This window comes from Dermacentor albipictus, chromosome 5 (assembly GCF_038994185.2).
Source record: "Dermacentor albipictus isolate Rhodes 1998 colony chromosome 5, USDA_Dalb.pri_finalv2, whole genome shotgun sequence".
NCBI lineage: Eukaryota > Metazoa > Arthropoda > Arachnida > Ixodida > Ixodidae > Dermacentor > Dermacentor albipictus.
Genome location: NC_091825.1, coordinates 111,415,545 through 111,434,057, shown reverse-complemented (window position 1 = coordinate 111,434,057; position 18,513 = coordinate 111,415,545). Strand labels below are relative to the sequence as shown.

The 18,513-nt window shown below is 45.6% G+C and overlaps 1 protein-coding gene across 4 annotated transcripts in view; it reads left to right on the top strand.

The window, feature by feature from the left end:
• The first annotated feature begins 1,458 nt into the window (after window positions 1–1,458).
• LOC135920212 (hepatocyte growth factor receptor-like) overlaps window positions 1,459–18,513 on the top strand; it is a 44,460-nt gene continuing 27,405 nt past the window's right edge. For all 4 annotated transcript variants that reach the window (XM_070538753.1, XM_070538752.1, XM_070538751.1 and 1 more), the window contains exons 1-5: window positions 1,459–2,646; window positions 6,571–6,750; window positions 10,128–10,259; window positions 15,130–15,303; window positions 17,181–17,329. In XM_070538753.1, the coding sequence (XP_070394854.1) occupies window positions 1,459–2,646; window positions 6,571–6,750; window positions 10,128–10,259; window positions 15,130–15,303; window positions 17,181–17,329 (1,823 nt within the window). The remainder of the gene's footprint in view (window positions 2,647–6,570; window positions 6,751–10,127; window positions 10,260–15,129; window positions 15,304–17,180; window positions 17,330–18,513) is intronic.

Sequence of the window (18,513 nt, the reverse complement as noted above, 5' to 3'; positions counted from 1 at the left end):
CTGCTGTCTTGCGGAACAGCGTGCCGGTTTCCATGAGGCCAAAGACACAGGAAGGACGCCCGCGAAGGATCACCGACCTTGTACCTCTGTCTTCCGTGTCGCATACTCCTCTCTGCGCACGCCTCCCCTCAGAGTTCTTACCTCTACAAGCATTTTGACAAATTGGCCTCGTCCTTGCGACGTCACTGCGTCGATGTTTCACTGTGTGCAGTCGATCGTGTGAACTTCTCTTTTGTACTTTCGCATATAGCTTGTGAAACGTTGTAATAGACGTGAACATTGCGTGACATTAAAGTTGTGACCTGCCGCGGTGCATAAATATTTGCGCAAGGTGTCGCGTCGCGTGGGATGACGATGAAGACAATTTTGCGCGTCGCATTTATGTTTTATGGCAGTTACTTGACCGCTTCACGAAAAATTCGCTTCAGAGAGATTCCAATATCTGAGTCACGTTGCATCTGCATGTACGTTATTTTCTTTTTGTCATGTTATTCATTCAAGCTGCGTCAAACTTGTTGACTTTGAGCTCATAGGTTGCTTTTGAGTACTCTTGCTTCCATTGAATAGACAGGATAACAGGCCATTTACAGAAGCAAAGATCTTGGGATCCTGGCCTCACAGTTCATTAACCCAGAAAGCAGTTCGAGTGCTTCTTCGCTACCTGAAGGCAACATACTTGAGTGCCCGACTATAGACATCCTACACCTAACTTAGTGCATGTGAAAGTGCGGTATAGGCTCATGTTTTTTCTCTCTCTCTTTCATTCCCCATTCACCCTCCCCACATGTAGTGTAGCAAACTGGTCTCAGTCTGGTTAACCTCCCTGACTTTCCTTCTTCCCTCTCTCTCTTGCTTCCCTAGCCAATTTTATAGCCTCCTTGACGAGGTAGTCGTCATTTTGTCATTTGCTGCACAGTGCACGGAATGCATACTGAAACCAGATGTCTGTACGTACAATCACGAGCAAAAGTATAGAGACCACAGATGATGCGAAAATATGTTCTTTCGTTCTTTCTTTCTTTCTTGAAGTGGTACAGCCTATGTCAGCATGTTCGAGATGCACCGACAGTATTCCACGTTGCACGTCCGCTCTGAACATTGTGTTAACGTTTACAGCAACAGCTCCATTTTCTATTAGCGCGACTTCCTAAAGTGCTTTCAGGTTATAGGTTAGAGGCCAGCCAGTCAACGACAATAGAGCGACAATAGCGAGTGATAAAGAATAGTGAAAGTGAGTGGGCACCGGAGAGCACAGCCATGGTAACGGAGCGTGCGAACGCACGCAGTGTAAACCCGAAATAACGCTATAGCGCGCATGCGCGTCGAACGTTGTGGTGAGAATTGTAATAAAGAAATGTGAAGAGCGAGAAGGACTCGCGCAATTGTGCTCATTTTGACAATTTTATTCTTGCCTTTCGCAGGGATGGCCCGCAATTTCGAACCCTTCTACGGCCGGTTATGACCTTCGTGAACGGTGCAAAGCACTCGGCCGTTCGTCGAACCAGCTCAACGATGGCACATCGTACGGCGAGGTCGAGATGGTCATTGGTGTTGCTGCTTCGGGCCGTGGCGTTGTTAGCATGCGCTTACACGGGAAGCACTGCTGACATCAGAGACTTCCGGGCCCCGGGGGGTCCCCTGCAAAACGTGATATACTTTACGTCGCCCGGGAAAGGCCACGCGGTGATCGTCGGCGGACGAAACGCTCTTTACAAGCTCTCCGCGGACAATTTCTCGCTCGAGGCTACTTACAGCACGGGTCCCGAAAGTGACAGCCCGCAGTGCCGTCCGGATCCCTTGGAGTGCGACCACAGCAGGACCGACACGGACAACGACAACCGAATCCTGCTCCAGTTGGGCACCAATGCGTTGGTGTTGGCCTGCGGGAGCACGTCGCAGGGCATCTGCGCGTTCCACAAACCGCTGAGCGACTTGAACATCAGCCGGACGATGGACAAGAAACTGGCGGTCAACTACGTCGCCTCGAGAGACAGCACCGCCGCCTTCTTCGGTGGCCCCCGAAACGGGGCGGTGTTGTTCGTCGGGTCCAGATACGACGACAGGCCCCTGGAGTACCACCCGTACGCCGTGTCCGCCAGGGTCCTGGGATCGTCCAACTCGTTCAAACTCCGCGCGCTCAAGCGCAATGCGGTGTCGTTCGTGAACGTCGTCGAGCGCCTGAAGAAGTCGTACCGCATCAGCTACGTGTACGGTTTCAGCCACAACGGATTCGCCTACTTCGTGACCGTGCAGAACAAGGGCGCCTCCCTGGAGGCCTTCGAGACGCGGCTGGTGCGTGTGTGCGAGAGTGACGAGACCTTCCTCACTTACATGGAGATGCCCATCGAGTGCCCCAAGGACGCCGGTCTGCGGTACACCATCGCTACCAGCGCGTCGCTGGGGCCCTCGGGCATGTCGAACACGGGCGACGAGACCAAGGTGCTCGCCGTGGCCTTCGGCAGCCCCTTCGGCGGCCGCATGGACGTCAACGATCCGAGCCAGGGCTCGGCGCTGTGCTTCTTCGACATGGGACGCGTCGAGGAGGCGTTCCGCGAGACCATCGAGAACTGCAACGAGGGCAAGGTCAAGGCCAAGCTGTCGCGCCTCTTCCACAACGACCAGTCGGAGCTGAAGTGCACGCGTTACGTAAGTGAAACGTCCGATTGCTTAATCGCCACTGGCCGGTTCTTGGCGCTTGTAGCGTTCAAAAAAAAGCGTCGTATGTTGCGCGCGAGTTGACACGAAGACGTGCGATTCAGAGCGCGCATCCTGGCCGCTACAAAGCTCGCGCGGCTGGCAAAACAAAACAAAAAAAAAGTGCATATATGCAGTGATACTTTCACCGCCCCGAAACGATGGCCGGTATACGAACTTGATCACGATGTACATAAGGACCGTGTACAGAGAACTCTTATGTAGACGGAGTTTGCGAAGCGGCGAGGGATGCCGACCTTGAGGTCGATCTTATATAAGCAACTATTTGTACGGGAATTGCGTTCTCGTGGATCACGAGAAGGGAATTCCGAGATGAACAAAAAATGGGTTGGAGCGCATATGGCAGGTACTGCCAACTCATGACTGGCAGCTTATACTGATGTCCTTGAAACGAAAAAAGTGTGCATTCATTGCAGTCTACCGCCACTATAACTAGTGGGGCAGGAACAATTACAGGGAAGGCTGAGAAGAAGCTGAGGCCAACGCAACGAGGGACGGAATGATAAATGACAGCAATAACGTTAGGCGACAGGAAGGCAGCGGTGTAGACTATAGCAATTGAAAACGGACGTATTTGAGATTAAGAGCACGAGATGGATTTGGGAAGGCCTTGTAATCCGTGGTGAAGATGATTGGTGGTCTATTAGACCGAGGAACAGAATGTGTGTCAAGAAGAGGGAAACACAATTGAAGTCGGCAGGGTACTAGAAATGAGTAAATTCGCAGGCATAGGGAGTCAGCTGATGCAAGACACGACTAAGAGCGGATATCGCTGACAGATCGCCTCTGTCATGCAGTGAACATAAATTAGACTGACGATGATTATGATGAACGCGTGAGGCAAACTAGAAGCATATTTATTTATTTATTCTCAATACCTAACAGGCCCATTGAATGGCATTGAGTAAGGGGGGCAACATTAATTACATAACGGAAAAATAGCAAAGTGCAACATCGTTATACGATATTAACACGTAACGAATTTAGGTTATCACAGGATGTTTCACGATTAGAGATGGATGCAATGCGATCCGGGAGGCATTTCCAATGTGCATTAACTCTAGGTATAGTGGTGATGGGTTAAACGACTGCGTTTGACCATGAATGCGCGTGAAACTAAGTGCGTTGTGAATGCGTCGAGATGTGCGCACGGGAGCACGAAGTGGCAAATAGTGAATGTTATTACTATATACGTACCGGTGAAACAGACACAAAAAAACAATGACGCGGTGATACCTTCCGATGACTGAAATCAAGGTCTTGTTTTATTCGCGTAATGCTTGAATGATAGTCGTGATTGCTGGAAGTGAATCTGGCTGCCATATTCTGAACGGTTTCCAACACACAGATGAGATAATGTTGATATGGTGACCATGTGGATGAAGCGCACTCTAGTTGTCGGCGAACATAAGTAAGATATGCTAATTTTCGTACATTAGAAGGCGCGTTGCGCAAGTTTCTACGCAGGTAGCCCGAGAGATTGAGAAGCTTTGGATGAGACAGCTGCCACATGTGTTGGCCAGGATAAGTTCGACGAAAGGTAAACGCCGATATATTTGTACGATTGGGCTGTCGAAACTACGGTATTATTAATCGAATAGTGGAACACTGAGTTAGTGCGCTTTCGACTAAACGAGATTAACTTGCATTTGCAGGCGTTAAGGGACATCTGCCAAGTTATGCACCATCTATAGGTTAGTTCAAGGTCACTTTGGAGAGTAGAATGATCATCGAAACATTTAATGTTGCGGTAGATGACGCAGTCGTCAGCGAACAACCTAACTGAGGATGAAAGGTTAGCGGGAAAGTCGTTGATGTATATTAAAAAGTGTAATGGACCTAGCATACTGCATTGGGGGACCCCGGACGACAAAAGGACTACTTCGGTTTTTGAAAGAGACGGGATTGGACAAGCGGCTGTGAGAGTGATGTCACGTACCATGCCAGATTGATGGACTCCAACGGACGATGTGTGTGTGCTGTGCTATGTGCTCTCTCTCCCTCTCCCCCTTCCCCATCTTTTATCTCCCCCATCCTTCTCCCATGTGTAGGGTAGCAAACCGGTCAAGCTAAACTGGTTAACCTCCCTACCTTTCCTTCTCTACTTTTTCCTTCCTTCCTTCCTTCCTTCCCGGACGTGACGTCGCAAACGCTAGACGAAATGTTGTTGACCAGTGTAAACTGCTGACGCGAAGACAAGGAGTTACGTAGCCAAGGCAGTGTTAATGAATGAGTACAAAGGGCAGACAATTTGGAAGTCAAACGGCAATGAGGTACAGTATCGAACGCCTTAGCGAAATCAAGAAAGAGGCAATCGGTTTTATTGTTAGTGTTATGTTAAAGTGAAAGTCAGTCGTGAATTCAAATAACTGAGTGTCACGTGAAGCCATGCTGGTTACAGAAAAAAAAAAAACTTATTTGGTTCAAGGTGACCGTGGATATGAGAAGCTATAATATGTTCAAGTAATTTGCAGCATATGCATGTTAGTGAAATGGGTCGATAATTACGGGGCGAGTGCTTGTCACCGCATTTAAATAGGGGAACTGCCTTACCAACCTTATAGTCCTTAGGCAGCTCACCTGATGATAAAGATTGGTTAAAGAGGAGACACAGAAAGCGACTGGAAATATCAGCACTGTTCTTCAGGATTTTAGAGTTGATGTGATCAATGCCAGATGAAGTAAAAAATTCAAGATTCGTGATGAGGTTCGCGATACATTCGGCAGTGATGGTGATCGGAGCTATGAAAGGGGAGGGTTGTTTAGGATCAAACTGCACATTGTAACAATCTTCCTGTATAAAAATAGACGCGGAATATGCATTGAAAGCAACCGCATATAATCTTCATCAGAAAGCGGAATTTATTTTGCGTCATGTATTGTAATTGTTTGCCAGAATTATTTTGTATTATTTCTGATAAGTGCGGCTAAGTCCTGCGAATAATATTTCTTCTTGGCTGCGCCCAATGCTTTACAGTAAGCTTGTAAGAAATACTTGCATTTATCCCAGTAGGACGCAAAATTCTTACGTTTCGCACTATTGTAGAAATGTTTCTTTTTATTTCATGCTGTTCGAAGTTGTTTGGCAAACCAAGTGTTAGATTTATGGTTGGATATAGAGATTAGCGGCACATACTTGTCAACGAACTGCTGTTCTGCTTAAAAAGAACCCGATTCTCATTCAGGGTTCGGGAGGCAAACAATGACACAAAAGATTCGTTATAAAGAACTTTTAGTTTGGTGTTGAATCTATCGTAATTATCACGGTTGTAATCCCGAATAGTTTTAGCCACCGAACCTGTAAAAGTTAAAGATAGATTAATTTAGAAATTAAGGAGCTTGTGGTCGCTAAATCCTTCTGTGTAAGAAATCGGACCAGTAATCTGGTCCAGGGAACAGTTATCATCTTTGCCTGAGTCTCCGCCCTATTGTCAGACTAAAGGCGGTACGGAACAGCCGCGTCACATCAAGGCTTTGTGTCGATCCTCACTCTCTTGCACGCGTAATCATGCGAACGACAACTAAAATTTGGAGTCAGAGATCTCGGAGCACAGATATGGTAGAAAAGTTCTTCCAAGTGAAGCTGTGTAGAAACACGACCGCCTCTAACTTTTCGATACAAACATACACACTTACTGCAGTCAATAAAAAGTTAATTATTCAATTGTAGTTAATTGGGTCGCTGACAGCGATAATTATCATCTCACTTTGTGTCCCTATGGCCGCAGAACCTATTTGCGCAGGTGGGCTTCGCGTGCCTCCCAGTGCCTAACTTTAAGGAAACGATAAAGCTTAATTTTGAACACCCGGTATACACGCGCAATGCTGAACCGCCTCATTACATTGCTCTATTAGGAGCCAAGCGATGACTTCCTGTGCTCTCCCGGTGTGAACAACTACATCGAAGGCTTGCTTCCGCTCGTCGGCAGAGCGGCCATCGTCTTGGACAAAAGACTGGCGACATCCGTCACCGTTATGCAGCAGAATAGCACCACTGTCATATGGGTGGGCGATCACCTGGGATTCCTATACAAGGTATGTGCAAAGAAAATTAGAGGCTGGCATGTCTTGTGCACACCGGCGAATGAATGAATGAATGAATGAATGAATGAATGAATGAATGAATGAATGAATGAATGAATGAATGCTTTATTTGGGGGGGGGGGGGGGGCGCTATCTACAACGCGCTCTCGCTTGTTGGCTGCATCACTGCAGAGCAAAGTGACTTCCCTACAGTGGGTTAGCTTACAGGGCCTATTATCGTAGGGCAGAAAGATGGCTGTTGTGCGCAAGGATTTGCGCCAGGTGTTCATTCTGGTTCTGACGAGTGGGTATTTTATAAGATTCACAGCGCAGTTTTCCCCGTGTCTAGTTGGAGGTCGATTAGCGTACGTTGGTTTCTCTTTATAAAAGCAGCTAAGCTTGAATCGTGAATTGGACATACCCAGAAGATGCTTTGCTTTGAATTAAATTATATTACGGGGTTTTACGTGCCAAAACCACGTTCTGATTATGAGGCACGCTGTAGTGGGGGACTCCGGAAATTCCGACCACCTGGAGTTCTTTAGCGTGCACCTAAATCTAAATACACGGGTGTTTTCGCATTTCGCCCCCATCGGAATGCGGCCGCCGTGGCCGGGATTCGATCCCGCGACCTCGTGCTTAGAAGCCCAACACCATAGCCAATAAGCAACCACGGCGGGCTGTGCTTTGAATGGTCGGATAGTTTTGTAGGGATTGGCCAGGTGGACGAAATTTCCTGAGACAGGTAGTCGAGGCATCGCTTTTTAAAAGAGCATGAAGATACAAGAGTAGATGTATTTGTACAAAGATTGTGTTGACAAGAGGGTCAGTGGTGCCAGGCTCGATTGTCGCACCATAACGAACTTGAATGAGAAGCATTCTTTAGCTACCTTCCAGATCTTTTTTTCTTTTTTTACGTCGTCGGTGTAACCTGCGAGCTGCTGCTCGTTGTTTAGCGAACAGGTGTTTTACCATGACGACATGCGCACTCTCCTCTCGTGTACACCAGATGGCGCGTTTAGCTTAGCGTTGCCCGTTCTACGTCGGATTGCGTTATTACTTCAGCAGCGAGGACTTCTTTCTGTAGAATCCGGTCGGGTCTTATTTGTATGTTCGTGCCACCCACAGACAGATTCCATCTTTCTCTCTTGGTTCTGGGGTGCAACGGCAACACCTAACGGATAACATATACTTAGTTCAGTGCCTGTGAATAGTGTTTGTGAGGGACATGTACGAGTTACGATGAACATGTACAGACGCAAGCAGTCATTTCTTTCTTTCTTTCTTTCTTTCTTTCTTTCTTTCTTTCTTTCTTTCTTTCTTTCTTTCTTTCTTTCTTTCTTTCTTTCTTTCTTTCTTTCTTTCTTTCTTTCTTTCTTTCTTTCTTTCTTTCTTTCTTTCTTTCGTGCGTCGACTGATATTAACTTGCTTTTCTTTGATGTGATTGCAATTTCTGCAGTTTAACAGGTTACACATTTAGGTGCTGCTGTTCCATGCGCCCTGACTGTGCGTATGCCTTGTTGCCGAATTGCCGTCCACAGATGAAATATTTTGCTTTATTCATGTGGTCTTCTTTTCTTACGCGCTTTTTCTTTCACTTTTCTCTGTATTTTTAGCCACTTGACATACTGGCCATTCTGGGATAGCAGGCCCTCTTCGGTGGTCATTCTCCCAAGTTTTCTTCCTCCGTGAAATGCGGCTTTACTGCAGTGCACTTAGGTACCATGCAGCGATACAGCTTCAAATGGGCTGTTTATTACATGATTATAAGACCACAACTATAGCGCTATATTTCAGAGACTGCTGTCCCAAAGACTTACGGTCAATAAAGGAACACTCTACGCTAAATTAAATAAATGGGCTGAGACGTACATACACATTTGCATACTGCAATGGAATGGTTGAGTGTATTTAGGGCTCTTATACCGCAGCGATGATTATTCTTCCGTTATTTAGTGCCTACATGCTAGCAGCGCAGGGCGATGTCAAAGTCATGAGTTATTCTGGCAAGAAGACTCATTATGAGCAGCCCACAGTGCAAGTTTCTAGTTGTACAGGGAAGCATGATCTGCGTGGTGATTTCAACGACAGCTCTTGCATAACGATGAAGAAAGAAAGAAAGAATGAATGAATGAATGAATGAATGAATGAAAGGGAAAAAATAAAGAAAGAAAGAAAGAAAGAAGGAAAGAAAAATGAAAAACAAACTGAAAAGCGGGATCTGGTGGCAGCCGTTAAACATTCAGTGCACGTTATTAAAAAAAAAAGAATAGTATTTATTCAAATGCCTTTTTTGCGAACATTGCGCAGCTTTTAATTTGTTCAGCTTTTCTCTTGTTCTGCCTCGGCAGGTTGTTCGAATGGTGTCGTTGTGCGTTGTGCCGTAGTAAAGAACGTGGCTGTAGATGTCTTGGAGATAACATTTCTTTTTATGGCGATCAACGCGTGCAGTGAATATATGGCGGGAGTGGTAGAACAATAAACGTACTAACTAGAGATCATATCGCGGGCCAATTCTAGGAGAAGTTGCGATAAGGGACCTGGTTTATACCTTACGATCTTTTTTTTTTCTCTTGCGAATGGTATCGTGAACGTTGCAAAAATACGAAAAAATAAAAGACTACATAGACCCTAAGTTTACAGCCGCCGATTAGAGAGGTCCAGTTCGTTATTACGTATTATTGCGCCACACTATGTACCCACCATCGAGGCAGAGGTCCACGGCAGAGCCAGTCCACTGTTAACAAAGAGTCGCCACCAGTCGCCCGGTCAGTCTGGTGCGCTCTTCGGCCGCGCCACTGCATGCTATTACCTGCTATTGCCTAATATTACCTGTGGTATTGTACGTACTTTATGAAACTTCTTCATCTACTCCTGGTATCCTCCTTCAAGAGTCCGTCTCTCGTCTTCGATCCCGAGTCACAATAGTGTATATATTTCTGCAGTTTGCGAAGGCCGCGCTTTTGAATCGCACTCTTTTGGACGCTAGCAAGTGCCTCTCACGTTAAAAAAAAATTAGAAAATGTGGACAGTGTGTGTATTGGCCGAACACATTATGCGTGCACTTCAGCGATCATTTATGAGCTTGCTCTTCAATGATGCCAAATCTGCCGTGCCCCATTGCGGCATAGTGCTGAAAAATTTTGCCGGGTCGGCTGTATTTGCGCATCGCAAATACGTTCGGCGTCAAACGTTTACCAACCGCAGTATAAGGCAAAACGTTGAATTTCCGAGCAGTTTGCGACCGCCAGACACCGAAACACTACTACGCTACTTATTCAACTTATACTCAACTTAATTAAAAAGAAAGGCCCGTGGTTCCTAATGTTGTCAGACTGACTGTGCCTACGTTTAACGCGGCCACCCGTCTAACGTTCCTTTCTCTGCAGTACATGTTGAAGGGAGAGTCGTCGAAGCTGCTCTTCTCGATGGACCTCTCGAACGGCGAAGGTACCCCCGTAGGGAAGAGCACGGCTGTGGACAGCAATGGAATGTACGGTTACTTCCTGGTGGGCGACAGGGTCAGTACACCCGGCCGTTTCTTTACCTTTTTGCCAATTATATTTTTTCAGCGAGTGTTTGTTGTATGATGTTTGCTTTACAATGGAGAGTCTGAACAGCGGCGCCAGCGTTGAGTAGTGTTTCGTTGTTCCTTCAGATGCGTCTTACAAGTCACTGGAAAAACAATAATCAGAATGGGAGAACTTCATGAGGGGGCTTGGATTTCACTTACAGCCACCGGAACTAAACAGACAAGGAGTCAAGGAAAGCATAGGAGAAATAACTGTTTTGAATGAATGGACGTTAAATTTGTGATAAGCCTAATATACACATGCTTAATGAAGAAAAAAGGCAAACGAATGCGTAAGACGAGAAAACAAATTTATCTGTCTTTTCTTGTCCTGGATGAAACCAAGCTCTATACCATTAAAGAAAAAAAAATCGCAAATAGATAGTTCTGGCGAAGTCAACATTTATTGCCACACTGTCACAGTTTATGAACGAAGAGAAAATTCAACAGGAGAAGTGTTTAGTATAGTTGAGATTCAGAACTGGTTTGTTCCCTTCGCTTATACTTCTCGTGCTGAGGCTCACGTAAGCGCTGGGCTTCTAACGCTAAGCGCACGTGCACGTCTTCCCGATTGAAGCACCGTGAGTCGCTTTCAATATAGCAACGAAATTTTCCCGTTTCTGGTGTCTGTTACTACCGCCGCCAGTAATTCAGCGTATACTAAGCAGCTAGCAGTGCACTTAAGTACACCATATTTTCTGTTTTCGCCAATTAGCGAAGGCACAAGGTACCACCGCACGAAACACCGACTCGAAACTTCTTATCTCTCAACTGTACACTAACGGGCAGAACTTGCAGTCATCCGTGCAAGAATTACTTTCTAAGAAAGAAAGAAAGAAAGAAAGACAGACAGAAAGAAAGAAAGAAAGAAAGAAAGAAAGAAAGAAAGAAAGAAAGAAAGAAAGAAAGAAAGAAAGAAGCACTTACGCGCGCACATGGCGCATGTCGTGATTGAAAGAAACGTCGGCGACCTCGCAATAGCCAACTACCATCAAATGCAAATCCTTGTAAACGACCTTTTTGTTGAAGAACGGCAGTGAAGTAATTTCCGAGACGGACTACAAGTTAGATGCAGTGAATTTCTGAGCGGACGAAACAGATCCGCTGCTTTCAAAGTATAGGTTTCAGCGACCTGGCCGTTTCTATTGCGGATTGTCTGTATAAGTATGCGGTAAGCACGTTCGCCAGGTTGTCGTGTCGTCTTTTTAGTTCCTTTTCTCTTTTGTTCATGAACAAGCCAAAGTTCTCTCTATCTCAAAGTTGCGTGCATTGTCTCCCTTACAACACTTTGTTCTCTCGATCGCTCTTTCCCTTTACTCACGTAGTCTGTAAGCGTTGATCGTTCTCTCAGTGAATGTTATCCTGTTGCCGCATTGTACACTGTACACAATGGACAGCTTCTTGCGAACAATATCATATTGTGTTTCATTTTGAGGGAGAAAGAAAAAGGAGAAAAGAAAAGAAAGAAATAAAGTATGAACGAAAGAGAAAAGAGTGAGGTAAAGTAGAACATGCTGAACAGAGGGCCAAGTATGTGGAGTCGTATAATAATTTTTCTTTCGTTGCCCGGAAGCTTTCACTGAAAAAAAACAACAACAAGAAAAACAGAAAAAAGAAAGAAAGAAAGAAACAAACCGACAGCTCGATCTTTGCCACAATGTGAGCGTGTGTATTAGCGCGAAAATTTAGGGTATGACGAAAGCTCGTCTAGTCTGGGATAATCACGGCATGGTCGCGTAAGAAAGACATAGACATCGACCACATAAGATACTAGGGGTAAAATTCACAAGTCATTTCGTTCGTAAGTGCTCTTTGCTATTGTACGGCCACCTTCGCTAATAATATGCCTCCCAGCATCAGGTTTGGCTGGAATTTCTCTCTTACGAACAACTTCAGCTTAAGAGCTTTTTGTTAATACGGACCTAGAAGTTTGAAAACAAAGACAAAATAGGGCCGTTGCTCACAATCGTGTAGTACTTTATGCTCGCACATTGTAGTAATTGTGAGAGGAAAAAGAAGCGCGCTTGTTGCTGGCCAAGAACGAAGGAAACAACAACAACGTATCGCTGAACTGTTGGTTCAAATGGTGTATCTTTGTGATTGTGCGAACTTTGGAAGCGTTCTCGTACCCTACATACTCCTACATTATATACAATTGTGCTTTTCTGTGGCGTACAAGAATAAAAAAAAATATTTTATGCGTAATTACAAAGGCTAGTAGTTAAGATTGACTTCAGCACATTGTATCATCATTCAGGAGTAACGTAACGGCGGTGGCATAAATAAGAAAGGAGAAACGACTTGTATAAAAATCTCCGCACATATGATGTCAGTCGACACGCATGTGCTACGGTGTGAGCGAGTCTCTGGACACTGATTGCATGTAACAACTGACGGGCGGCTTGACATGTCGCAAACGCCAGCGACTTCTGCTGTTTGACGTTGACATAGGGCCCTCGCGGTGCTTGCGACGTGTAAAAAACACCGAATAGAGAGAAAAGTAAAGCTCACGCCATGAAAAAAAGTGAATGGCGAAGTGGTCTTATCTGGGGCGAGCGGGACGACGATAATTGTGTCCACAAGGTGCAAAAAAAAAGAGAGAAGAAATAAAGGCGGCATGTTCGCAGGCTTCTCTGAAGTTCAAAAGGACAGCGGCGACTGAGTGGCAACTGATAAGGATAGAGGACAGCAGGAGATAGCGTCGGAAAAACTGCCTGATGTCTCTGTGACTGACACTTTCTTTTAACTCAGAATTTGTGGCTTCGGATTCTGAGCTGTAGACCGTGTGTCCCTGCTAAAGTTAGCCAAGCTGTTCAACGGAAACGAAGATGTAGAAAGCATGGTGCGAGATACAGTTATAAAGCTTATGGCCTTCGGTCGTGAGAGGTCTGACGATCGAACACCGTATGTCCTAAAGTCGCATCTCGCACCGTGCTTTTTTCTTTTTTTTTTGTGTTGAATAGCTTGACTGACGTTAGCTGGGACACCCGATATACGACATGCTTGTAGAATGTCGTCCAAAAAAAGAAAATTCCTCTTCTTTCGACTTCGCGTGCACTTCTGTTTACTTGCTCTCCCGGAATCAGACATCCTTCGTATTAATAATTTCACGCAATAACATTTTTAGTAACTGTACCTCGCATTATTGTGCACACTTTAAGCTTCTTTCACATTTCACGTGCTGAGACAATTTCGTAGTTAAAACTTCCTAATTACAGGCGTGTTGTGAGAGAAAACTTAATATTTTCACAACGTCTGCTTCCATAGTATTCTTCTTTAGTGCAGAAGAGAACCGCATACGCAAAATATTAACAAAACGAAATAAAAACACACGCAGATGCGACGCAGCGTTGGAATCTCAATGGCCCTGGTCTTGTTTCGGTTATCGAGGTAACGGTGGTATAGCGGATGACATGAGCACAGCCTCATCACCCGCTGCTGTTATAGCGGTCAGTGCCACGAGAAGGAAAGCGACGTGCGATACCTGTCGAGAGAAGAGAGAGAGAGAGAGAGAAAACAAGGGTAGGAAAGGCAGGGAGGTCAACCAGAACAGCATCCGGTTTGCTACCCTACACTAGGGGTGGAGGAAAGGGGAATAGAAAGAGGAAGAAAGGGAGAGAGTAAGCACTGAGTACGTGTGGGAGGGACTCCATACACATCATCATCATCATCATCATCATCATCATCATCATCATCATCATCATCATCATCATCATCAGCCTGGTTACGCCCACTGCAGGGCAACACAAGGACAGTATACACACGCCCATACACAAGGAGAGTATAAACGGTCTCTTAAGCCCGTGCACTTCAAGTACTGCACCAGTGCACGAATCGCTTTTCGAGCCAGTGACGGGTGTGGCCACGATCCGAGTGTCTTTGACTCGGTGAACTCGGGACTTGGAATCGGTCGAGGGAAGAATGTTCAGTAAAGGTGCAAGGTATACTTACGTACTTATGTGCCGTATATAAGTACGACGCGTATATCGAAATGCATCGACAGTTTGCACTTCGACGCCCATCGAAATGCAACTGCCGGCTCCGGGAGTCAAACTCGCGACCTCGTGCAGCGGGACGCTGTACTCAAAGCTACCGTTGGCACGCATTTATATTGTTTTTTTAAAACCTGTCATTTCCGGGACGAATTCGCTCCAGATGACCCGAGAACGTTCGTTATGCTCGTTCACGCCGCGCTAACATGGTGCCGTAAATCTCTCTGCATTGTAATTAAGAGTTTTATTCTTTTTCTCCCACTCCATCTTCACTCGTGCTCACTTACATTGGCTTTGAAATTCAATATTTCCTACCGAAAAAAAAGAAAACAAGCTCACAAGCCCCGTAGCCAATAATCCCATGAACCCATATGCTCCCTTGTGTCGTACGGGGGGGGGGGGGGGGGGGGGGCAGGCGCACACGATTTTCGCATAATGGGATCGCCACATGATGTATGGGAACGTGCGAGCCTTTTTATATCCCATCCCTCGTATGTTCTTGCGAGATTATTCGATACGGGACATACGGCTTTCCTTTTTTCTTTTTCTCTCTTTTCAATAGGGTTACTATATACGCATCTTAGTTTTTTTTTTAAAACTACCTTTGCTCCTTACCTTACCTCCCGTGCTGTTTATGTGTTTTCTTCCTCTGTCCCCGTCTTTTTTGCGGTCAATATGATTTACCTTTGCTTTCTCTGTGTGTGCTTTCTTTGCACAGCGGTGACCCGTGATACACATGTGCGGATCGCAGAAACGAAGCAAAACCGAGTTTGTCAAATGCTCAAAGAAAAAAAAAAAGTGCTCTCGTGACGTGTCCCGCCCTTGCAGGTGGTGCGCTTCCCCGTCGGTTCCTGCAGCATCTACGAGAAGTGCTCCCAGTGCATGCGGAACCACCAGGACCCGCTGCGCTGCGGCTGGTGCGGAGACCGGTGCGCCCACTACGGCGAGTGCCGGCAGAACGAGACGTTCGACCCCAGCCACTGCCCCATACAGCTGGACAGCGTGAGTGCATGGGTCACATACGCGGTGATCACGTTCTCGAACTTTTGGGGAATGTTTTTATAACGATAGCCTGTTGCGGATAACGTAATTCGTCTGGTCCTCGAGTTTCGATTATTTGGAGAGGCGGATGTTACTCGCACAAGCAGTTGAAACACGCGTTCAACTAATTACCAGAAAAATCACTAACTATCTTCTCAACTAATTGCATTACAACCCGTGTGCGCCATATATGTATGCATATGTATGTACAACATGCGCCATATATATATATATATATATATATATATATATATATATATATATATATATATATATATATATATATATATATATATATATATATAAAGTTTCGCGAGTTTTCTTGCTTAGGGAAGCTTTCTGTGTCGACGAGTTTCCGTATTCTCGTGTCACGTCAAGTACGCAGTTGATGACGAGCGTGAATACGGCGGATATCCGCGAAAGAAAAAAAAAGATACAAAAAAAGAAGATAGAACGTGTCCGGGTGGTTGTTGTACCGCCGCCGAGCAACGCACGCTTCTTCTTTTTTTTTTTTGCGCGTCTTGTTATGACGTATACAGTCGTGCGCCGGCAATGATGCGGTCTGTAGGCACGAAACGCCACTGTTCCTGAAGAAAAAAAAAATAATAACGAGGGACGCATCGCGGCAAGGAAGCGTTGCCACGATCCCCGCTTCCGGGCCTGTCCGCGCTGCACAGTTCCGGGTCAGCAGTCGCCAGTGTTAAAAAAAGAAAGTTTAGGTGGCTGCGTGACACCGTCGTCACGGGACTGATAGCACTAACGAGCTGCATACTATAGGGCTGGTCGACTGATCGTTTAACTTATTCGGTTAACTTATTATTCGGTTTTCACTTTAGTGATCATTGCTTCTCTTTCTTTCTTTCTTTCCTTTCTTTCTTTCTTTCTTTTCTTTCTTTCTTTCTTTCTTTCTTCTCTTTCTTTCTTTCTTTCTTTCTTTCTTTCTTTCTTTCATTCTTTCTTTCTTTCTTTCTTTCTTTCTTTCTTTCTTTCTTTCTTTCTTTCTTTCTTTCTTTCTTTCTCATCTTGCTTTTTACTAGTCTGCGTTAACCAGGCTTACGAAAAGGGTTCTGCTTAAATTGAGGACGACGCAACGAGCTATGGAAAGAAGAATGATGGGTGTAACGTTAAGGGATAAGAAAAGAGCAGATTGGGTGAGGGAACAAACGCGGGTTAATGACATCTTAGTTGAAATCAAGAAAAGGAAATGGGCACGGGCAGGGCATTTAATGAGGAGGGAAGATAACCGATGGTCATTAAGGGTTACGGACTGGATTCCAAGTGAAGGGAAGCGTAGCAGGGGGCGGTAGAAGGTTAGGTGGGTGGGTGACATTAAGAAGTTTGCAGGGACAACATGGCCACAATTAGTACATGACCGGGGTTGTTGGAGAAGTATGGGAGAGGCCTTTGCCCTGCAGTGGGCGTAACCAGGCTGCTGCTGCTGCTGCTGCTGATGATGATGATATATGATATATGAGCGCAAGGCATCATATATGTTAACTGTGACCTAGCCCCTAGCGTAGTAGCGACCTTTTGCTTGCTCACCGAAATTTCATACCGATGGATAGTAAGCCAAAAAAGAAAAAGAAAACCACAGAAATAACTTCATACGATCGATTGATTTATTATGAATGGGAAATATTTGCAACAAGCACAGCGAGTCGATGGCTTCTACACAACGTTAAACTGTCAAGTGATTAAAGGATACGGATAAGTGAATTCATACATCTAATCTGTTTAGAAGTTCGCTATACCGAACGCTGCGCAGTTGCGCTGAACAAAGAAAGGCGGAAGAAAATGTACCAACGCAGCTGTAATAGCACCTGCGGCATTGGTTGCAGGTCTCTCCAACCAAGGGTCCCACGACAGGCGGCACCCTGCTCACGTTCCAGGGCGACAACTTCGGTGACCCCCAGCACAAGCCTTCGAGCAGCATCGAGATCACCGTGGGCAACCACGCGTGCGACCTTGTCCACTGGAATTTCACGCTGTAAGTACACTCGCTTGATGGCTGCACTTCGATTAACTGTCTAGGAGCCAGCGCAACGGCACATTTCTCGAAGCAGAACCGCACTAGGGAATAGGGAGTGCGAGCTACCCCGTAACCTCCTACTATTTATGGTTACCAGAATCATGGACCACAGTAATAACGCTGGTAGCGAAACCATGTGACGCTATGTCCAACTAAAGTGCCTGAAGGTGCGAAGGAAGAAGGGGCCGGGACGAGGCTACACACACACACACACACACACACACACACACACACACACACACACACACACACACATATATATATATATATATATATATATATATATATATATATATATATATATATATATATATATATATATATATATATACATATATAGCCTGGTAGTTCCACCGTCATCATGTGGTCTTCTTCCGTGTGTACGTTTTTATCTTTTTTTCGACATTGTTGTTCCGACTACAATGCTTCTGAAAAATTCGGATGTCGTGGGAGTGTTCTCGTATAAATCAATATCACTGAAGGACTGCACATTAACGATTATGTCACTACCAACGACCCCCCCCCCCCCCCCCCCCATCTTTACGCTATGTTTACGTGCTCTCTTGTTAAACTCCGCATCTCAAGATGCCGCTACTAATGTTTCGGTAACCCGGTATTCCGCAAACGCTGACACGTTCACAGACAACTTAAACATTTCTAGTGAAGCGGCTGCGTTGGTGGCGTCATCTCGTGGCGCAAAGCTTAACCACAGAGGACTCGGAGTTATTATTACAGTTATTGTTATTGTTGTTATACCTATCTACTGGTGTAAAAAAGCGGCAGCGGTGTAATCGTGAACACGAGTCCTTTTTCTTATCGACGAGAACGCCCGCGTAACAAAAAAGAAACAACATTTCTGACGCATTGCGATTGGACAAAGCGTCAGAATATCTCACGACCGGCATTGCTGTTGTGGTGTGCGGCATCGGTAACCCGGCCTGTGTTGGTGTTGATATATGTGTTTTATTGGCGCATGGGCCAGGGATGACCAAAGAGCGCCGAATGCGTCTATTCCATAAGCGGTAACACGTATACGGAGAAGCTGAAACTATACCTATTACTTTCCACGGAACGTCGGGCTACTGGAGACGGGGATGGCAGCAACGACTCCGGTAGCGACACTTTGAGGCGCTTTGTGCACC